At 37.3% G+C, this 23,837-nt stretch overlaps 2 protein-coding genes and 1 non-coding gene across 4 annotated transcripts; all 3 read right to left on the minus strand.

The window, feature by feature from the left end:
• Nucleotides 1-202: 202 nt before the first annotated feature.
• LOC101825675 (olfactory receptor 484-like) lies at nucleotides 203-1,147 on the minus strand. The gene has a single exon (XM_013117509.1). The coding sequence runs from the start codon at nucleotides 1,145-1,147 to the stop codon at nucleotides 203-205; it is 945 nt and encodes a 314-aa protein (XP_012972963.1).
• A 1,988-nt stretch (nucleotides 1,148-3,135) lies between these two features.
• Nucleotides 3,136-3,241, minus strand: LOC121135660. Its single transcript, XR_005872764.1, has one exon. It is a non-coding gene; the product is annotated as a small nucleolar RNA U13 (small nucleolar RNA).
• Nucleotides 3,242-8,134: 4,893 nt separating this feature from the next.
• On the minus strand, nucleotides 8,135-19,035 carry LOC101822852 (olfactory receptor 483-like). Of its 2 annotated transcripts, XR_005871931.1 has the most exons (3): nucleotides 18,945-19,035; nucleotides 18,015-18,125; nucleotides 8,135-8,415 (listed from the first exon to the last, which is right to left on the minus strand). XR_005871931.1 is itself a non-coding variant. In XM_005075769.2 (2 exons), the coding sequence occupies exons 1-2, from the start codon at nucleotides 15,675-15,677 to the stop codon at nucleotides 8,399-8,401; spliced, it is 942 nt and encodes a 313-aa protein (XP_005075826.2). In that variant the 3' UTR covers nucleotides 8,135-8,398. The 2 variants fall into 2 exon arrangements, 1 of the variants encoding a protein (XP_005075826.2); XM_005075769.2 differs by lacking the exons at nucleotides 18,015-18,125; nucleotides 18,945-19,035 and adding an exon at nucleotides 14,753-15,677.
• Nucleotides 19,036-23,837: the final 4,802 nt, after the last annotated feature.

The raw sequence follows: 23,837 nt of genomic DNA on the forward strand, positions 1-23,837 counted from the left end.
GAATGGGGGGCCGGGAGAGGAGGGGAGGGTGAGGGAACTGAGATAAACATGTGTAAAAAGTTAAATAAAAATTATTATCTTAAAAAGGAGAGAGATTAGAACAAAAAGAGTAACAAGAAATCTAAGAACCAAACTTGAGATGATGGTCACATAGGTCTTGATGATTGCCATTACTATATTAAGTTTTACAGAACTAGTTACCCTATGAAAATAATTTCTTACCAAGCTGTCTATTTAGAGCACCCTTAATCTCATTATTCCTGAGGCTGTAGATGAGTGGGTTCAACATGGGGATCACCACCATGTAGAACATAGACACTACCTTGTTCTGGTCTGTGGAGTATCTGGACTTGGGCATCACATATATGAATGTGATGGTGCCATAGTAGAGAGTGACGGCAGTGAGGTGGGAGGTGCAGGTGGAGAAGGCCTTTTTGCGGCCTTCAGAGGAGCGCATCTGCAGGATGGTGATGAGGATATAGATATAGGATATGAATATGACAAACAGTGTGGTCATAGTGACTGAGCCAACAGAAAATGAGATAACACCTCCAGAAACACTGACATCAGAACAAGAGAGTTCCATCAAAGGAACAAAATCACAGAAAAAGTGATTGACTATATTTGGTCCACAGAAAAGAAAAGAAAAAAAGAAAAGAGTTCCAAAGGAAGCATTAAGAAATCCTCCTATATAAGATCCTACAATCAACTGGGCACAGACTTGTGCAGACATTTTGGTTGAATAAAGCAGTGGGTTGCAAATTGCCATAAAGCGATCATAAGACATGGCAGCTAGAAGGAAGCATTCAGCTGTTCCAAAGAAAGCAGCTGAGCTGAGCTGGATTCCACATCCAAGGTAGGAGATCGTATTTTGACTTGCCAGGAAAGTGGCAAGCATATTAGGTGTGACAGAAGATGAGATGCCTATGTCAACAGAAGCCAAATGACTGAGGAAAAAGTACATGGGGTGATGAAGCTGGGAAGAGACTATGATGAGAAGCATGGTGCTGAGGTTCCCAGACACAGTCACCAGGTAGATGCACAGGATGATAATGAAGAGGACGATTCTCAGGACTGGGTCATCTGTCAATCCCAATAAAATGAACTCTGTCACTGCAGTGTGGTTCCCATCCTCCAGGAAAGCCATGGGATGATGTAGCCCTTCCCAAAACAAGTCTGTGATAGAGATTACAGGAAGAGATTTATAAATAGGTCACTCCATTTCATTTAATGCAGACATGGATAGAAATGCAAATTAATATATTATTCAAAAACTAGGACCAATGATGGATATTTTAATCAGGGATTTCATTGATTTCACGTTTCTGTGCAGTAAGTACCTCAAAGAATTAAACAAAAATACTAGAGATGTAGTATAAATAACAAATAACTTTTATTTGTCTTTATAGTAAAATATTCCTAATTGTAATTAAATGTAAAGATTTAAAATCATGAGATAGCCTGATGAGGTTGCTTGGCAGGTAAATGTTCTTATCACCAAGCCTGACACATGATGGTCAGAGTTTGTTTCCTGGAATTCTCATGGTGGGAAGAGAAAACTAAATCTTACATGTTATTCTTTGACAGCCACACCTATGCTATGTTGCCTGTAATATTCCCTTCACTCAAATAGATAAATTAATGTAAAATAATAAACCTTGGAGATGGAGTTAGGAGATAGAGAAGGGGAGAAGAGTAGGGGAGAGGAGGACATGAGAGAGCAGGAATGTTGAGTCAGGTGAAGAATAGAAGAGAGAAAGAAAAGAGATTCCATAATAGAGGGAACCATTATAGGTTTAAAGAGATATCTGGCACTAGGGAAATTTCCAGAGATCTACAGGGATGATACCAACTAACAATCTTAACAATAGTGGAGAGGCTACATTAAGTGTCCTTACCTGATAATGAGATTAATGAATACCTTATATGACATCCTAGAGCATTCTTCCAGTAGCTGATGGAAGCAGAATCAGGAACCCACCACTAAACACTGAAAAGAATTCCTGGAATCCAGTTGCAGAGAGGGAAGAGTGATCAGCAAAGGGGTCAAGACCAGGCTGGAGAAACCCACAGAGACAGCTGACCTGAACAAGGGGGAGCTCATGGACTCCAGACTGATAGCTGGGAAACAAGCAAAAGACTGACCCAGACCCCCTGAATGTGGATTTCAGGAGTCCCTGGGTAATCTATGGAGCCTCTGGCAGTAGATCAATATTCATCCCTAGTATAGGAATGGACTTTGGGGGCCCATTCCACATAGAGGGATACTCTCTCAGCCTAGACACATGAGTAAAAGCCTAGCTAGGCCCTGCTCAAAATGATATGACAGACTTTGAAGATTCCCCCATGGAAGGCCTCACCCTCCCAGGGTAACAGGAAGGGAATGCGATAAGGAATTGGTCTGGGGCAGGAGAGGAGGGGAAGGAGAGGGAATTGGTATTAACATGTAAACCAAGCTTGTTTCTAATTTAAATTAAAATATCTGAAAAAAATAATAAGTCTTTTTCAAATATCAATTCATTTATTATAAGTGTAACAAAGGATTAAAAAGTAAAATCATAGGATTATATAATGAAACCTTAGATCATTGCTAAATTTATCTAAAACTTACTAAATCACCAGCAGATGACTTTTAAAAATATATGTGCATTTCTATTTTTATTTTCATGAAGTAGAATTAAGTTCTTTTATGATTTCCATTTTACAGGAGAAACACACACACATATATATGTATGGTTTTTAAATTAAATATATGAAGTAACAGAATTATGGTGCTCAAGAGACGTCTCTGTGTCTAATTGCACTGGCTACACTTGCAGATGACCTGGGTTTCTCACAGCAGTATGTTTTTATAGCTCTGAAGACCCAATGCCTCTTCTGGTCCTCACAGGCATGAGGCACACACATGGCATATATATCTATAGGCAGGCAGCACGCATATACACAAAATAAAAATAACATGTTTTAAAAGACTATTAGATATGAAAACCAGGCAGGTTGAACTCAATCTGTTAATTTTAGTAGCCAGAGTCTAAATAAAGGTGGCAGTTCCCTTCAGAGCATACACAAATTATAGATAAACTGATAGCATTTTAATTTTCTTTTCTCTTTTTCTCCTTTTTTTCTTATTGCTCGTGTCAGATGGATAATATGCCCAAGGCCTAGCAAAGTTTAATAAGTGGCACATGTAATTTATTTTCGTGGATCCCAAATTATCAGGCTTGTGAACCAAAAAAATGATCAGTCACTTCAGCTTTCTTATGGTTAGTACATAGAAAGGTGTTTTGTTGATAACATAGATCCCAAAGTCTGTAAAACTAAATAAAAATCACACTAAATTTACAAATGAAACTTCCTGTCTTTAATTCCTGAAATACTTTATTAAGTACTTCTAAACAGAGCATTGCCCTTTAAAATAATTTGAAATATCAATTTTACCATCATGTAAAATATGAATAATATTTAACACATTATTATTATTATCATTTTGTCTAGGTACAGCAAACCTCTTTCCAATGTCACAGTATCTTCTAACTGGAATGTGGTAAATAATGTCATGTTTTTAACACAGGACACTCGTCAATAAACATTAATACTAAGAAGTTAAGACCTTTACCAAAGCTTACCCAATAAGGGACAGATTGATTTCCATCCCTCATATTGTATAGTTACATCCTCATTTGTCCACAGTGATGCCTATGATACTGGAACATTCAGTCTACAAACAAATGGGTCTTTGCAAATGATATTTGTCACCAAAGCATTTAAATTCGACTGAATGTTACATGTGTACATATATGAAATTCATGCTGATTTCTGTCTCACCAGTTGGTAGAGACTGAATAATTTACTTATGGCAATATAAGGTGATTCTAAGAAAGTTTAGGTTTTTTCAGTCTGTTCCCATAATTGCTTGATTTCATCTGAATTATTTCTTCACCATAGTTCATAGATATAGTACATTTAAATATTAAAGTATCACCATTTTCCAACAAAGTCACAAACTTACCCCTTGTTATACGAATTCATTTCAAAGTAAGAAGTTCAATGCTATTATGATTTTATAACTGCAAAATTATCTACACTGTTGTTGTCACTGAGGATAAGTCCCCAGTGAGGGTCTGGATTCCAGTGTGAATTCAAATCACCAGTAATCATTACCTCATTCCCAGTGAGTGCTGAGCAGTTCATTTCTTACAAACACAATTAATTTTCAAGTAGTCTGTCAACCTCAAGTGACCTCGTGTTTTCCACTTTCCATGAGTACTGGTGCCCTTTCACTTGACAATAATGGGAGCTAATGATAACAAATTATCTTAGAGAGTATTTGTATTAGTTGATAATTCTTTCAGTTTTGGTCAAGTTAGAAGATACTAAACCAATCATTAAAATGGACTATTTTGGTTTCTTTAATTCAATGTGCATCAATTTTTCTTTTTATATTTTATTGGTTGATGTTACATACCCTACTAAGTACTTTTGTGACTGTAGGGAGGGATGAGATGTTATGTAGAATAACAATTCTTTGAGGTATACACATTTTTATAGGCAAGAGTATAAAATATTTTTAAAATAGAAAACAGTGATTAGAAAGAGGTATGAATGATTTCCAGGTAAGAATAACCATGTCACAATTCATACTCCAAACAAGTGACAGTTTTTGTCACCTTATGTGACATAATATTGAACAAAAACCACAGTTGCCTTGACAGATTAGCTCAGCTCTTGCTAATCTTGATTCCATTAAGGTTAAAATCCATTTAATCTTCCTAGATGATACTATTTCTGTATGCACGTCATATATATATATGTATATATAGAAATAGATAGATATATGTATGTATGTATGTGTGTGTGTATGTGTGTGTGTGAGAGAGAGAGAGAGAAAGAGAGAGACTGTGTTTAAAGCTTGTTACTTTTTATATGTAGCAGAGAATCTTAAAAAAATCATGTATGAATTGCCTGTGCAATAACAAGCCATATTTTGAGCAGCATACTTTCAGGTCTTCACCTTAATGTGTTCCTTATGTATTTCAGGACAGAGAGATGACCTTTATTGATGAATTTATCTGGAAGGAAAAAGGGGAGGAATACAATTGGAATGATTTTTAGAAAATTGTAAAACTTTACATCATTTTTTTGTGTCAGTGCAAAAAAAGTAACTAAAGGTTGACATATTTATATGAACACAAGTACCTGTAATTTTCTCAGTCATGATGAATTTCAGTGGAATTTTAACAAGCAGACCAGGAACTCAACAAGGGTTATATACCACATGTCACATTTTTATCAACATAGGCTTTCTCTACAGTGACAATTGCTTGCTAGTTGTCCTTACTGCTGAGGTACAGACAGTAACAGCTAACAGTTTTCCTTCTCTTGTAGTTGATTCTTTGTGGGGAATGGCAAATCAGTTTTCTCCAGTGGGGTGGCACTAGATATGTCAACCACACTTCAGGGCAATCTCCATGCCAACCAACAAGAAAACCAACAAGAAAAAGACTGTATGATTCTTATGTTGCTTTTCTATTTTTTGCTGGATTTGATTTGTTTTTAGACAGAAACAGAGGACAAGAAAATGGGTGATTTTGGAGGTGGAGAGGATCTGAGAGGAGTTGGTAAAAGAAAATAATCAATCTCAGTGTCTGTGCTACTGGTGTTATGTTCAGGAAGCAGTTTCCTGTACCAATTCAATCAAGTGTACCTCCCACTTTCTTTTCTAAGAGGTTCAGTGTGGCTGGATTTATGTTGAGGTCTTTGATCTATTTGAACTTAAGTTTTGGGCATCGCAATAAACATGGATCTATCTGAAGACACTGAGACCGACAATTAATAAAAGGGGGCCTCCTGAAACTTAGAAGCTTCTGTAAGGCAAAGGACACAGTCAGCAAGACAAAAAGGCAGCCCACAAAATGGGAAAAGATATTTACTAACCCCACATCTGACAGAGGGCCGATCTCCAAAATTTACAAAGAACTCAAGAAACAAGTCTCCAAAACACCAACGGATCCAATTAAAAGTTGGGTACAGAACTAAGTAGAGAATTAACAATAGAGGAGTCTAAAATGACTGAGAGACACTCAAGAAAGTGCTCAACATCCTTAGCCATAAGGGAAATGCAAATCAAAACAACTCTGAGATATCATCTTACTCCTGTCAGAATGGCTAAAATCAAAAATGCCAATGACAGATTATGCTGGAGAGGATGTGGAGAAAGGGGAACAGTCCTCCACTGCTGGTGGGAGTGCCAGCTCATACAATCATTTGGAAATCAGTATGGAGATTCCTCAGGAAAATGGGACTCAGTCTACCACAAGACCCAGCAATTCCACTCTTAGACATATACCCAAAAGATGCCCATTCATACAACAAGGATGCCTGTTTCCCTATGTTCATAGTAGCATTATTTGTAATAGCCAGATCCTGGAAGAACCCTAGATGCCCCACAAATGAAGAGTAGATAGAGAAAATGTAGTACATTTGCATAATGGAGTAAATGTACTGACCTGACAAGAAGGAGCTCTTGGACCCCAGACTGATGACTGAGAGACCAGCAGGGGACTGATCCAGACACCCTGAATATAGTGTCAGTGAGGAGGCCTCGGCAATTTCTGGGGCCTTGGGTAGTAGATCAGTGTTTACCATGGTGTGCGTACGGATGAACTTTGGGAGCCCATTCCACATGGAGGGATGCTCTCTCAGCCTGGACACATGGAGAGAACCTAGGTCTTGCCCTGGATGAAATGACAGACTCTGGAGATCCCCCACGTAGGGCTTCACCCTCCCTGGGGAATGATGTGGGGATTGGGTGGTGGACTAGGGGGGCTGGGGTACTGGTAGAGGGGTGAGAGAGGAGGGGTGGTAGAGGGAGCTGGGGATTGGCATGTGAAGCAAGAATGTTTCTAATTTAAATAAATATATGTTGGAAAAAAGAACACATTCAAAATACATTGGATGGATTTTTTAAAATTAATATTGAAAATCGAGGTAAAGTAAAATACAATTAAAGATAAAATTAAAAAAACATGAGGAAAGACAAAATGTTACCAAATTTTTTAATGTATACATAAGTTACACGCAAATGTGAATCAAATAGGTGGGACAAGTGAAGAAGAGCAAAAAGACTGAGCTTTGGAGCAGCCCCTGCTCCCTGGAAGCGGGTGGCAGTGGGATGTAGGCAAATGGGTGAGCTCATCTTCCCATGGTTTCTGTTGGTGATGTCTGTATTTCCTGTTGTTTGACAGCTTTTCTCATGTCACTAGTTTTATTCTCTGTGCACTTGGGGCCTTGTCTAGGAACATTTAGTTTTTAAATTTGTTGTCTGAGTAGGTACTTTCACCCTCCGGAGTCTCTAGGTTTCAGGTTTTACTAACTAGGATTCCTAACATTATAGCCTGACATTTCAATTAAGGATGCTTCTCAAGTGTGAGAAGCAAAAAATGGACTGAGATCTATAGAGACGAGGGACATATCTTTAAATTACAAAATCTCCTAAGTGTGAAACAACCTCATAGAGAGATACATTTCAGTGTTCATGGGATTTAGGGAAGTGGATGTCTGATAGATGACTCTGGAGATTGAGCTACCTGTACACTTCAGGCTTGAGGGTAGTTATGTAAGGAAGCTTCTGAAACTTGTCCTCTTTAGCCTGCCAGTTTCTGGTTCTTTCTTTTCCCACAACTGCCTTCCCGGGCTGTCTCTCACTGTAGAGCTGTGGAAGGCTAAACTTAGCCTTCCTAACTTGTGGTTGTACCATGTTCTCAGGGCCCAAAGAGCAAGCCAATTTTAAATGATAGATTACCTGTTAAGATGGTGTCTGACTACTACTGTCATTGAGAATGACAAATGGGATCTCTCTACTGGTAATCCATCTACCAGAGAAATCAGTCTTACTAAAACCAGCAACTGGATTTGAAGTTCATGCGGGCAATAGACTTGTCCTGACAATGGAACCGTCCGTTCTTTCCACCAGGAATTCCTGGCTTATCTGCTAAAGAAGTTCCTGATACCCACACCCTACTGTGGGTACCTAGTTGCCAGATCTCTGTTCTAATTGGCCCATTTCTTTTAAGTATATCACCTGTTTTTTCAAATTATTTCTTTTAATTTTTGATATTATGATAAAATTGCCTAATTTTCTCTTCCCTGCCCTCCTACCAAATCATGAAGAGTCACAAGTACAGGCAAAGGAGTCAGAGATATACCTGTTCCCACTGTTAGGAGAACCACAAAATCATGATAACAGTCATAACATTTCACGTACAGACCCATGCAGGCCATGTGCTTGCCATGTCAGTCACTGTGAGCCAATGTGAGTCATGCTTAGTTGATTTGGTGAGCCATATTCTTCTGGTGTCCTTCATCCCCTCTGATTCCTACAGTCTTCCTCACCTTTTCTTCAGGGTTCTTCAATCTCTAAGGGGAGGGATCAATGGAAACACCCAATTTAGAGCCTCCCTCTGCATAATGCCTGTGTTACTGTAATGCTCAGTTTCTACCCAAGGCCCTTAGTTGCAGCACTCATACATACAAAACTTCCTTCAAACAGCATTATTGCAGTCCTTAAGGTTTATCAAGCATCTATCAGAAATAGTAAATGCAGATATTAAGTATTATGAGAATGTATTAATTATTTGACAGTTTCAAATGTTTCTAATAGATTGCATAATATTTTATTTCTTCTGATTGTTGGGCTGAGGTTTTCAGTTAGGGAATTGTAAAGTGAAATGAATCAATAGCTGCAGCCCATTCAAGAATGTATTCTTTCTCTTCATTGACAACACTTTCTTAGATGTGTTCAGGTCACTGCAGTAACAGGCACCTTACTGTAGTTGATGCTAGCTCTATCATTTTAAAAATATGTTTTAAATCCAATCATTATTGTACAAACCATCTATTTTCCATATAATGCCCTTAAATATTTGACTAGAGCTTTCATGCCTCTTCTTCCTTCCCATTTAAAAAATTAAGCTTCCACAGTCACTGTTGTTCATTCCACTGGTATGCTTTCCAGATTTTGAAATTCTCTTCATCAAACCCTGAACACATCTGGGTTTTCACAAATGAGGCTATTCCTGCTCTTTGCCTGCATCAGCAGAGTTCAATGGGGGAAATCCCACACCTGTTCTGATTTTCCAAGAGTGTTTTCCATCTGTGTTTACCACAGCATCAGGAGGCTTGAGGCAGACAAGGGCGATGCTGAACACATCACCCTATTTTCTTTTGGCTCTTAGTTATTGTACTTGTACAGTAAGGCTATTTCGCATATAATGTAGTTTTGTTGTGAAATTAAAAGAAATGTTTAGTAGCAATCACAGGGTCTACATTGGTCTGCACCATGTACTCTGCATAAATACTCTAGCTTTCAATTTAGTGCTTTTATGGAACTCATGAATGTGTTAATAAGTGGATCTCTGACTCTTGTGCCTTTTCTTGAGATTCCTTTGTTTTTCTGTTGGCTTGTCTTGTTCATCTTCAACATGATGGCATTGTTTTATCATATTGTATTTTATATTACTGTGTTTTGTTGTTATCTCTTAGAAACATGCTCTTTTCTAATGAGAGACAGAAAGGGGCTGTATCTAGAGAGGCAACTAAATGTGAAGGAGCTGGGGGGAAGAGAAGCATGTATTCAGTAGGTATTGTATGATAAAAGAATACATGCTTAATAAAAGAAGGAGTAAAAAATGAAAAAAAGTTTTATAAAATTACATACATTATACAATTTCCAGCGGTATTTAGTCACACATCAGATCTAAGTGGCTTTTAAATTTAAATGATAATTAAACATTGGTGAGCTATTGATTATTCATTATTTTGATGAGATGCATTACATTTTTTCAATCAACATATGAGGGGATTGTCAACACAAATCTAAAGAAAGGTAGGAAGCACAGAACGTGATGTCTCGGTCTCTCCTGTTCCTTACTAAACCATTTATATGCATGCACACCCCTTGCCCCTTTTGCCTCTCCTTTCGACACTGAAAGATGAGAACTCTGACTGGTACACTTGCTGGCTGACTTAGGAAAACAACTGTGATCCTGTCTTTTCTCTGTATCCACCAGCCACCTGTGTAGATAAATAATGACTATGGAAATGTAAGCCTAATCCAACCAAATATCTGGCTTTTTCCTCTGATTTACTTTTCATAGACTCTTCTGCTCAAACTTAGCAATTGTTTTGCCGCAGGTCATTGGGCTCCTGTGGAAGAACGGTTCAGGTTAGCCAGGCTGATCATTGAACAGTAACTCTTGTGTAAATAAGCTTTCCACCAGAGTCAACAGCTAAAACCAGCAAAGCAATTTTGTTTTTTTCCAATTCTTTTTGAACTAATAAAAATTCATGTTAAGATCCAGGAATTTCACACTTACTTTTTAGAGGCAGACTGATGGTGAATTTCAAAGAAGTGTCTATAAAATAGATACATCCCATTTATTCTTATAGTGGAAAACTCTACACAACCCTCAATTCTACTTGTTTGTCTTGCATTTGCTCCCTCGGGTCCCTCTACCCTCACACTCCATATTTAATCTTCCCCATCTAGTTCATTCATAGAATCTGTCCTATTCTCCCCTGCTATGGAGATACATGTTTCCACCCTAGTACCTTCCTCTATACCTAACTTCTCAGGGTCTACAGATTACAGCTTGGTTATCACTTATCATATTTATCTTTCTTTGTCTGCGTAACCTCACTCAGGATACTTTCTAGTGCCATCCATTTGACTGCAAATTTCATGATCTCAGTTTTTAAACAGCTAAGTAATATTACATTGTATAAATGTATAACATTTATTTTATCTATTCTTCTGTTGAGGGATATCTGCATTGTTTCCAGTTCCTGGCTATCATGAGTAGAGAAGCACCAAACATCCTTCAGCAAATATCTCTGTAGAAGAATGAAGCATCCTTTAGGCTTTTGCCCAAAAGTGGTATAGTTGGATGCTGAGATATATCAATTCCTATATTCCAGTGGAAATGCTACATTGATTTCCATAGTGGTGTACAAGTTTGCACTCCTACCAGCAACTAATCAATGTTCCCCTTATCCCACATTCTTGACAGCATGACCTAGGTCCTGTGTTATTGATCTTAGCCATTCTTAAAGGTGTTGGATGAAATCCCAATGTAGTTTTGATTTGCAATTCCTTGATGACTGAGGACGTTGAACATTTCTTTAACTGATTCTTGGCCATTTAAGTGTTACCTGTATTGAGAATTCACTGTTTAGATATATACCCCATTTTTAAATTTGATTTTTTGGTATCTAGTTTCTTAACTTCTTTATATATTTTGTATTTTAGTCCTCTATCAGATGTGAAGTTGGTAAAAATCCTTTACTGTTCTGTAAGGCTGTGTTTATCTGTCCTCGATAAAGGTTTCCTTTGACTTACAGAAGCATTAGTTTCATGAGTTCTCATTCATTAATTGTTGATCTCAGTGCCTGCAATAATAGTGATCTGTTCAGAAGGTCTTCTCCTGTGTCAATGTGTTCAATGTTATTCATTACTTTCTCTTCTGTCAGGGTCAATGTACCAGTTTTTATGTTAAGTTATTTGGTTCAAAGTCCACCCTGATATCTTATACACAAACAACAAAACAGGTCCTACAAGTTTGTGTGTGTGAATGTGTATGCGTGTATGTGTGTATAGATATACATATGTATATATATACATACACATGTATGCAACAATTATAATCAAGTAAAAGTAGCTATCAACTTAAGAGAGCAAGTGAACATGGGAATGACTGAAGGGATTTAAGCTGGGAGGGGCTAGAGGGAGTAAAGGGAGGAAGCAAAATAAAGTATTATATTTGAGTTTAAAATATATTGAAAAATAAAATAAAATAATCTAGCTAACAGGACACATTAGAAGCAATGTCTGGGAAAGGGCAGCAGCAAAAATAGTGTCTTCTTTAACTGACAGCACAACTGAAGTCAGGACTCACAACAGCTCTAGATGCTTACACAAGACCTGTCCACAATCAAGCCATTCAAAACTGCAGCGTGGGCATCACTGAGACATAAGTTTTTTAAGCTAGTCTTTAAAACAGTTCAAATCAGTTTAACTGTTTACTGAGCATTTATTAAGCAACAGACATTGTATGGATACCAAAATACCCAAATCATCATTTGAACCCCAAAATAATGATTTGGATCATCAAAATATTGTAACATTGTATAAACCCATATGCTTCATTGTGTAGAGACATTTTGGTACTCAAGTTTAAAGGTAGTACATGCCACAAGAAGTAGACCCAGGGGAGGTAGGTGCATTTTTCTCAACCAGGATTGTAGAATAGCACTTTGCATAAAATAAAGCACACAAAATCTTACAATATGAATAGATAAAAGCAATATTAGGGCAATGGAGATATGAGAAGTCACACTAGAAATAGATTGGAAAGATCTGGGTGTGTAGGGAGTGACATTTATAAAGCATTAAGAATGGGGTGGGGTGGGTAAATGTGGTAGATGTTTTCTCAGTTTTTTATGTGCATGTGTGAGATTGTAAAAAATGAGAACCATTCTGTGATATTCATTCAGTAATGAAAAAGGTATAGAAAGAGAATTGGGTTGAAGATTAAATTGGCATGTAGTGATAGAAGGTGTCCATGGGAAATAGGTTTTAATAAACCACAAATTCCAAGCAAAAGAATAGTTATTCATCTCAGTACTACTGAAAGGTTGCATGCAAGGTAATAAGTGATTAGATATGTTTAGATAATTTTAACACCTATCATTCCATGAGACTGACTAGGAAGTAAACTCTAGATCTTCTGGATAGAGAAGCCATGTAAATCAGTTCTGTAATGATGCTAGAAAATAAGGAAACTATATACTGAAAAATATTATGAGACTGTTAAATGGGGATCAATCAAAGAGAAGGGTGTGCCATTACTCTCACAACCCAGATGTGTTGAATGGATTTTCTGATCCACACTTTTCTCCTGTTGAAGTTCCAGGGTTAAGTAGAAAATCAGAGTCTAATATATGTATCAGTAAAACCTGTTGATAACAATGACCATTGTTATCCTAGGAAATAGCACTGTGAGATTCAAGACCTGGATAAAGCAGAGAAATTCCTTGAGTTCCCATAGACCAACTGTCTTCAAAATCCTCTTTCTTCTTTTTTAAAAAGAATTATTTATTTTTACTTTTTTATGTGTATGAGTGCTTTTCATGTATGGATGTACACCATATTCATGCCTATTCCCTGCAAATTTCAAAATAGTGTGATGAATTTCCTAGACTTGGAATTGTAGATGATTGTGAGCTACAATGTAGGTTCTGGGAACTGAGCCAAGCTCATCTGCAAGAGGGGCTCATCTTATTCACTGGGCCCCTTCATCCCATCTCCTCTTAATTCTGGTCTACATCTCTTTTTCTCATATGTCTATTCTGTCTTGCTTTCTTCTTTAACTTCTTCATTTAGTGTGTGTGTGTGTGTGTGTGTGTGTGTGTGTGTGTAAGTCAGAGCACAACTTATAGACGTTGGTTCATTCCTTTAATTGTATAGGTCCCCAAGTTCAAAGTCAGATTATCAGGCTTGGTGGTATTAACTTTTCCTGCTGAGCCCCTCCTTCATCTTAACAACTTGTATATTGGGACCTATGTACATATTTCTCCTGATAGCATGTTCCTAGTCTTTTATTACTTGGCATACTGTAGGAAGTTTTCCTGTCCTGCAGCCACTCTCATACAACCATGCCTGTAAGTATCATTTGTGTTGTACAGATAATTCTTCTTGTGAACACTACATAATTATCACCAGCCTGGTATGATATACTGACTGGTGTTATAGTGAAACAAATGTCATGAAAACAACCAACCACTTTCTGACTAGATATAAAGCTAGCTCTTAAAGATGAAACCCCCACCTAATACTACCATCTATCCCAAAACCTGTGCTAGACAGGTCAGAGGCCCTATCAAAGAACCTACTATCATTATACTGCTAAATGGACCTAGTATTATACCAATTTGCAATGATTTACTGTTATACCCACAGTTTAGTGAACTTCCAAGTCCTCATCAAAGAAGCTTTTTTTGTAGTAGTTGATAATTAGTATACAACTTGCCAACATGCAGAGAAGTAGAGACTGTGGAATTCTCAGCACTACATAGGACATCATTATTATTCTTCTTTCTCTTCAAGCTCAGGAATTTGAAAAAGTGGGTGGAAGAATTTAAGAGCTAGAGCTGGTGGATAGCTGCAAAGAAACCTTATTTTCAGACACAACACAATGGGTGTAGCTGTGTCAGCATGTATAAGATCAACAGGACAAAATCACAGTATGGAAATGGGAGGTGAGGTAAAGTCCATCCATAGCTGAAAAGTTACTGGCAATTGATATCTTCCAGGAGAAGGAGAGCCAATTTTCTTTAAGGGTTTGGTCTTTGGTAGGATAACCATGTTTCAGTGGATACCTATACAACAGAGTGTATACAGGAAGCACAAGTATTATTTGACAGAAAAATGGTGTTGGGTGTGTAAGAAAAGGAGGTAAATAACTGAAAAAAGTTGTGGAGAGAGGATGAACATGATCTAATTACATTGTATAACATTATCAAAAACACATTTTAAAAAACACACAGAAAGAGACATACAATAAAGTTAAATGAAAATATGTAATGCGAGGAAAGGAGATGAGGGGAAAATGAGGAATGAGAAGGCAAATAACTTAACCTGAGACAATAGTCACATTGTCTTGCATGATTTCCATTTTTTATTGAAATATTTTCTTACCAAGCTGTCTCTTCAGTGCATCCTTCATCTCCTTATTCCTCAGGCTGTAGATGAGTGGGTTTAACATGGGGATCACCACCATATAGAACAAAGAGACCACCTTATTTTGGTTTGTGGAGTAGCTGGACTTGGGCATCACATAAATGAATGTGATGGTGCCATAGTAGAGAGTGACTGCAGTGAGGTGGGAGGTGCAGGTGGAGAAGGCCTTCTGGCGACCCTCAGTGGAATGCATCTTCAGGATAGTGATGAGGATATAGGAATAAGAGATCGTTATGACAAACACGGTGATCATAATAACTGAGCCAGCTGAAAATGAGGTAACAACTACAAAGACAGTGACATCAGAACAAGAGAGTTCCATCACAGGAGCAAGATCACAGAAAAAGTGATTGATTCTATTTGGTCCACAAAAAATAAAAGAGAAAAAGTAAACTATAGCAAAGAAAGCATTAAGAAATCCCCCTACATAAGATCCCATGACCAAAAGGACACAGACCTGTGCGGACAATTTGACTGAATATAGCAGTGGGTTGCAGATTGCTATGAATCGATCATAAGCCATGGCAGCCAGAATGAAACATTCGACTGACCCAAAGAAATCAGCTGAGCTGAGTTGGATGCCACATCCAAGGTAGGAGATGGTGCTTTGACTAGCCAGGAAATTGACAAGCATATTGGGTGTGACAGAAGATGACATGCCTATGTCAACAGAAGCCAAGTGACTGAGAAAAAAGTACATGGGATGATGGAGCTGGGAAGAGACTCTGATGAGAAGGATGGTGCTGAGGTTCCCAGACACAGTCACCAGGTAGATGCACAGGATGATAATGAAGAGGACGACTCTGAGAACCGGGTCATCTGTCAATCCCAATAAAATGAACTCTGTCACTGCAGTGTGGTTCCCATCCTCCAGGAAAGCCATGGCACTGTGCAGCTGCTGCCAGATCAAGGCTTTGGTGGAGACATTACAGAAGGGATTTATAAACAGGTCATTCCATTTAATTTAATTCATACATGGAGAGCATTACCAACTAATATAGTATTCAAAAACTAGAACTAACAATAGACATTTTATTTAGGGTTTTCATTGTTTATATATGCCGGAGACTGTGGGAGTATACAGCAGGTGACAACTAGTATTCAACAGGCCAACCTACTAGATGAGTGATTCTCTGATGAGGAACACACTTGGAAAACACCATTTGGTCACTGACTGTCTATGTAATTTTTCTCATGTGCTACTAAAAACAACTATGGGTATTACTTCCACTGCTTGTGTATTTATATCATATATATCTTCCATCTACTGGGCACACATATAGCAGGAGATGGTCAGGCATATGATTCCTGCTTAAACTATATAATTCTGATGAATAGAAATAATAGGATATTTTTCATTACTCAGACTGGCATACAAAGTAATAGTATTCTCAGTCACAAAGACAGATAATTTTAGACTTCAGAGTAATTTCAAAGCAAATAGGTTGTCGTGGAGACAAATACCTGGTTTCCCCTAGAGACATATACATGAGATTAATTTCACAGGTGTTTATTGCTGATTCAAGGTCAGAACATGAAGCAACTTTAGTAGACATAACTTTCTCAAGCAACAAACTTTCTGCAGTACTTCCCAACCTCAAGATTCATCCAACTAACTGCTTGTTGTTTAACTCCTGAATTTCAATGTTGCTTTTTGTTTGGGAACCCTGAATATTCAGTTTCATGCTTACTTTACTCCCTTGCCTGAGAGAAACTGTGTGATCACCTTGGCTCTGTTTATTATTGTTTATTCAAGAAGAGCTGTGTGACCCTGAAAGTTGTGATTTATTTTTGTTCAGAGGATTTGGCTGTGAGAAGCAGCAGGAAAGGTGTAGGGGGAATTAGGAGAGAAATGTTAGAGAAGTGTGTGTGTGTGTGTGTGTGTGTGTGTGTGTGTGTGTGTGTAGCTGAATGTGCAGAGAGAAGTGCAAGGGAGGAGTAGGAGAGATGAGGAAGTTACAACTGTGTAAAGAGGAAGAAGAAGTGTGAAAGTCTGTAGCTGTGTGGAGAATTTAACTGAGAGAATAGGCATAACTGTGTATAGAGATGTGCGACTGCATGAAAGGTAGATGTAATGGGAAAGAGATGTAACTATGTGAAAGACATGTGCAGGAGGGATATATATGTATGCAAAGAGAGAAATGTAAGCGTATGTAAAGAAATGCAACCGTGTAGAGAGATTGTCAAGAAAGAGATTAAGTTGAAGTCAAAGGGAAGGTTACCATCAGGAAAGTGTGTGCTTGTTCATTTTTATTTAAGTTACCATCAGCTAGCATGTGTTTCCTTATTTACCCCTCAGATAGAAAAGTCTAGCCCAAAGATAGAGAAAAATATTTCCTAAATTCCTCACTGATCTGAGAAGGCTTTTCTTTGCTACCCCAGGTGCAGTTCACACATGTTTGTGTGAAATAAGGCCTTCAAAATTGTTTAAGCAGAAATGCTAGAAATATGTTATCAATAGTATATAATTATCATTTATATTCGCTTATAATAAAAGCATACTTATTTGTCATTAAACTAACAACTTAAAATTATGATATTTTGCCTGGTGAGATGACTTTTCAGCTAAAGTTTCTTTCCACTAACCCTGAAACCTCACATCCAAAGTGTGATTTCTGGAGCTAACATGGTGGAAGGAAAGAACCAACTCCTGAATTTTGTCCTTTGGTATCCACACATACGTTATATTTTCTGCCCTATTCTGGTCACACAAATAAAAATATGAATATATAGAGTCTTAACAACAGTATATTCATTTCAAATGCCACGAAGAGTTAAAAGGTAAAATCATTGTAGTATTTAATGTAGACTTAAATATGTGTCAACTATTAATATTTTATCTATTTTTGTGTCTACAACCCATTGGCTTATTTTATCATTTTCATTTTGCAGAAGAAAATAGTTATATGTTAATAACAAATATGAGAAGTAATAGAATCATAGGACTAGGAGATGGTTCAATGGTTAAGAGCATTTGCTAGACTTTCAGAAAACCCAGATTTAATCTCCAACACTCACTCACACAGTTTCTCAAGACACTCTGTTTTTCCAGTTCTAGGCAACCACTTATCTCCTGTGGTATTTACAAGCAGCAGGCATGCACAATATATATATGAAACACACACACACACACAAAGTTAAAATAATTTCTCTTTAAAAAAAGAATTAAATATGAACACAAGACATTATAAAGGGTAGCAATGTAGTTGAGGATACATACGACAGAGAGCAGGATAATTCAGCTTTCCAATTGTTAATAATAGAGAGGTTCTATGTTCATGACATTGATCACAGTCTGTCATTTATGTAAGAAAGGTAATATCTTGATCAGCTGTTTAAAAGATGATAGATTTTGTTAGATCTGAGAAGAAATAGAACAGAGATCACACTAAATTTATAAATGGAACTTCCTGGTGTTAATCTCATTAAATATTTTAAGTGATTCTAAATAGATCATCTGTCTTTAAAATACCTCGAAAATATTATTAATTTTTTATGGAAACACACTAAATACATCCCCAACGTCACAGATGGATTGTGATGGAGTAAATTCAGGTAATTTTCAACAGAGGACATGGATCGATAAATACTCAAACTAAGAAGTTAAGAGGTTTATCAAGGTTCCCCCAGCAAAGGTGTTGATTGACTCTCATTCCTCACATTCTATATTCATGTCCTCATTTGTTCACAATGATGCCTGTGATGCTGCAGCCCTCAGTCCCTATGCAAAGCAGGTCCTCACACACTGTAGTCACTGACATAAGCCACCAAAGCATTTGAAACCTAGTAAACTTTTAATCATTTGGCTGAATACCACATGTGGACACCTTTGAAGTTAATGTTGATTTCTCGTCTTACTAATGGAATAAGGAATCTTTGAAAACTGGGGGATATATGAGAGTAGTAGAGGGAGGGTAAACTATGATTGGGAAAGAAAACTCTATTTTCAGTAAGAAAATTTAGCTTCATGTCTAATAATTCTTGATAATTTATTTGTGGAAATACAACATGATTCCCTAAGTTTGTTTATTTCCCTTCTGTTACATGATTGCCTGACTCTATCTGACTTGTTTCTCTATCACAGTTCATAGATACAATGCATTTCCAAAGAATAAAATATTTCCATTTACCAACAAAGTCAAAATCTTACCTCTTTAAATAAGAATTCATTTCAAAGTAACAAGTCCAAAGTTATGATGATTTTATACCTGCAAAGCTGCTTCTACTGCCATTGTCTGTCACTGAATAGAAGTCCCTCTGAGTCTCTAGATTCCATTGTGAACTCAAATCACAAGGGATTATGACCTCATTTCCACTGAGTACTGAGTTCATTTTGAGCAAATGCAATTAATTTTCACTGAGTCTTCAATGTCAAGAAATCTCTTATTTTCCTCTTCATGTAGCACTGGGGAACTTTCGTTTGATAACCATGGGAGGTAATGATAACAAATTATTTTAGGTAAATCACCCAAGTTGATATTTGATTCAGGTTAGTTAATGTTAGGAGATATTAAACCAAGTGAGCTATTTTAGTTTCCTTTGTATGCATCAATTTTTCTTTTAGTATTTTAGTGGTTGATATAACATACTCTATTAGGTACTTTGGTGAACACATGGAAGGATGAGATGTAAAGTTTAATAATTATTTGGGATAAACATAATTTATATAGGCAAGAGAATAATATATCATTGTTACCTAGAAAATAGTTACTATATGTATGTATGGATATTTTCCAGGTAAGAATTAACATTTCACAATTCATACCTCAAAGAAATGATATTGGTTTTAGCTTTTATGCTATAATGGAGGATAGAAGGCATAGTGATCCTGTACCCAAAGAGTAAGCTCAGCTCTCTCATGAATCTGAGTTTCCTTAAGTCCTACACTATTCCACTGATATTACATTGATGAAAGTCTCTCCCTAATCTTACATTCATTAAGTCCTACAGTGGGCCCTTGATATCACCCTGATGAAAGTGGTTGATCACTGAGAATCAATCTACTTTCATTCAAAGTATCTTCTGCCCTTACCATCATATAAAAGGTAGACACAGGACCATTACTAGAAGCTCCCAGGTCCACTAGCCTGGAGTATGGAGCAATGAATAACAGAAAAGACCCAGTATCAAATATGGTGAAAGATCAGGACACCCAGTGACATTGTCTTTCTACCTTAATATGTATACTTTGGCATGCCTGCATCTGGAGTCATATGAATGCACACACACACACACACACACACACATCGTGCATACAAACTTCATACACAGAATATACATAAATATCAGTCAAAGCTTCCTTTGCTAAACTGCATATTTAATGCTTCATATAAATTATCTCTTTCTTTATAAGATGGTCTCAGGTAAACCAGGTTGATTTTGAACTTGTTAGGCAGCTAAGGAAGATCTTGAACTTCTTGTCTTCCTGTCTCCATCTCCCAAGTACTTAATTTACAAGCATCCCACACACAGCATATGTGGTATTAGGGAACTAGCACAGGACTTTATTCATATCAGGCAAGAATTATACAAGTTGTACTACTTCACAGGTCATAGTTTAGTTTAATGATTTGAACATACACACAATATTCTCTTTTACAGATGAGAGTGAGCAGAGGTTGAGTTTAAACTACTTTTATAAAAGTATTCATGAGTTACATCAGAATTAATTTAGGATTATGATGCTGGAAAATGTATTGTTTGAAAAACTGTCGCCAATGAAGCTTCACAACCAGATATGGAAAAATCACTCATTCATCCATTCCTTTCAAAAATGTGTTGAATATTTGCTATATTATAGAAACTGGGTAATAATGAAGACAGGAAAGTGGGCCTCTTATAAAATTTATACTTCAGTGGACAAACCAGTAGAGAATGAATACCAAACATGGAAAGTATTGTGCAAAAACATCCAAGAGATATCTTAAAGGATCTCTTGCACTCCAGACATACTCTTACTTCCATTGTTGACAACCTATCCAATTTCCACATGGAAAAATGGATCAACCACCCCTCCTAACACTGTTATTCCTTTCCTAGCCTGTTGGTTTAAGAGAACTAAAAGCTCAAAATGGTCCAGAGGTAGTCTAAGATTATAGCTCAATGGAATGTTTGTTGTGACTCCTGACAGGAGTACTTCTGCTCTTGAAAGCAAAACTTCTAGGCCAACAGAACACAAGATCATAGTAACAGGAACAAGAAGGAAAATTTCCTAGTGGGTCAATATGGGTGATAGTGAGTGGAACTGTGGATCTATTCCTTTGTCTACACCTCGATTCCTGAACTTGTAGATCCTGACTACAGGAGAAACCATACCATACATTTGATACTCATGCAAAGCATGTTCTAACTTCTGAAGAAACCTGCCCCAAGCCTTCAGGGAGCTGCCACATACTGATGCTCTAAATTCAAAAGGTTATTCCATCTTTCTATCATGTCAGCTGCTTCAGGATGGTGGGGAACATGTTAAGACAGTGTATTTAGGGATTATAGACACACTGTCATACTTGTCTTGCTATGAGTTAAGTTCCTTATATCTGAAGAAATACTATGTGGAAAACTGGAAAACTATGATATTGGATAAGATATTCTGTATGTCCATGGATTGTGTTTTGGCAAAAGCATTACATGCAGGAAAAGCAAATCTATAAACAGAATAAAAATCTACTCTAGTAATGACAATGTATTATCCTTTCTATGAAGGAAGTGGTCCAAGGTAGGCTTCTACCAGTCACTGGCTTGTCACCATGAAGAGTGGAGATACATGTGGGAGGGTCATTGCTATTTTCTACTGTTTGCACATTTGACACTCAAAAACAACTGTAATGTCAGCCTTGTTGAATGGAATGTTGTGAATCTATGCATAATATCCATCTCTGACATCATATCCACATTGTTCACGGACCCAGGAATAGCTAGGGGATGAGACTGGCTGTCCACAGAATGGGTGGTCCTTTCTATTTGATTAGTGAACTCCTCAGATGAATTTACCCTTTGATGAGCATTTATACTGGACACAAGTATCTTCACATCCCCACACATTTGGAGAGAACTACTCACATACTTCTTCCACAGATGTCTTTCTTACCAATTTTCTAATCATTCTCTTCCAAGTCTGTAACCATCTAGCCAATCCACTGGCTACAACGCATACATCAGTCAATAATTGCACATCTGTCCATTTCTCTTTCAAAAGAACGTGCACTACCCAAAGCTCTGCCTGCTGAGAAAATTTCCATTTGTTTGTGTCTTTCATTGTTGTTACAGAAAGGGGCTGAAATGCTGCAGCTGTTCACCTCTGGGTGGTCCCTATATGTATGCAGAGCCATCAGTAAATAAGTCCCTGGTCTTCCCATAATCAGTTGATCTATTATAGGGAACACCTCATGAGGCTATAGGTGCATATCTAGCAGCACACTGCACTGTAACAGGAATAAAAACTATGGGAAATTGGACAAATTCTTCATGTAGCTTGCCTGTTGCTTCAGGACCTGTTTAGATTCAAACATACATGCATGCATGCATATACACACTCACTTCTGTGTGATAATACATTGCTGCTCTGTACATCCTATCTTATGACTTGGTGGGTCACATAACATCCAGCTCATGATGAGCATCTCAGGTTTCATGCTAATTTATCTACCCATTTTCAAGCATTTAGTTTACACTAAGGCCCAATTTCAAGCCAGAAGCTGCTTTTTGAAGAAAGAATAATTGTCTGTAGATAATGATAGAGCCCTTTACCCTGAAGTAGCATCTGTCTTTGAAGTTGAGGTGTGCTTCCTGTATGCAGCAGAAGGATGAATTCTTAGTATCCATTCCGTTAGCCAATGTCTTTTTATAGGCGAGTTAAAACCATTGATAATGAAGTGTATAAATGACCACTGATTATTGATTCTTGTTTGTTTTGGGTATGGTGGTAGTGGTGATATTGTTTGTGAATCCCCCCCCTTTGACTTTTGGTAAAGTGAGATTATCTATTATTGCCTCTGTTTCTGAGTGTAGCTAACTTCCTTGGGTTGGAATGTTCCTTCCAGTACTTTCTGTAGGGCTGTATTTGGAGACATGTATTGTTTAAATCTGGTTTTCTCATGGAGTATCTTGTTTTCTCCATTTATAGTGATTGAAAGTTTTGCTGGGTATAGTAGTCTTGGCTGGCATTCATAGAACATCTATCAAGGACCTTCTGGCTTTTAGAGTTTCCATGGAGAAGTCAGGTGTAATTCTGATAGGTTTGCCTTTATATGTTACTTGGTCATTTTTATTTGCTGCTCTCAATATTCTTTCACTTTTAGTATATTTGCTGTTTTGATTATTTTGCGGTAGAGGACTTTTTTTGGTCCAATCTATTTGGTGTTCTGTAAGCTTCTTGTACTTTCATAAGAATGACTTTCCTTAGGTGGGGAAAGTTTTCTTCTATGATTTTGTTGAATATGTTTTCTGCACATTTGAACTGTGTTTCTTTGTCCTTTGTTTATAACTATTATTCTTAGTTTGGTCTTTTCACAGTGTCCCATATTTCCTGGATATGTTGTGTTAGGGATTTGTTACACTTAGGATTTTCTTTGGCCAATGAACCTATTTCTCCTAGCTTATCTTCAACACCTGAAATTCTCTCTTCCATCTCTTGTATTCTGTTTGTTATGCTTGCATCTGTAGTTCCTGATCGCTTACCCACATTTTCTATCTCCACATGTTATGCTAGCATCAGTAGTTCCTTATTATTTACCCACATTTTCTACTTCCAGCATTTTCTCAGTCTGTGTTTTCTTTATTGTCTCTATTAAGTTTTCTAGTCTTGAACTGTTTGAATTACTTCCTTCATTTGTTTGTTTATTCTTGGCTTTCCTTGCTTTCTTTAGGAGATTTGTTTATTCCATTTTTTGGTTTGTCTTTCCTCCAATTCTTACATTTTTTGGGTTTTTATTCTTCCAATTCCTGCCGCCTGCACCCACTTTCGTCTTGCCAGCTCTCCTGGGTGTGAGCTGGAGAAGACTCCTTAAGCGGGGAGGGGAGAAAAGTGGGCATGCACCAGGAGAGC

The sequence above is a fragment of the Mesocricetus auratus genome, unplaced genomic scaffold (genome assembly GCF_017639785.1).
Source record: "Mesocricetus auratus isolate SY011 unplaced genomic scaffold, BCM_Maur_2.0 Super-Scaffold_4256, whole genome shotgun sequence".
NCBI lineage: Eukaryota > Metazoa > Chordata > Mammalia > Rodentia > Cricetidae > Mesocricetus > Mesocricetus auratus.

Coding starts and splice junctions, on each gene's coding strand:
- LOC101822852 (XM_005075769.2), bottom strand. CDS start 15,677: ATGGCTTTCCTGGAGGATGGGAACCACACTGCAGTGACAGAGTTCATT.
- LOC101825675 (XM_013117509.1), bottom strand. CDS start 1,147: ATGGCTTTCCTGGAGGATGGGAACCACACTGCAGTGACAGAGTTCATT.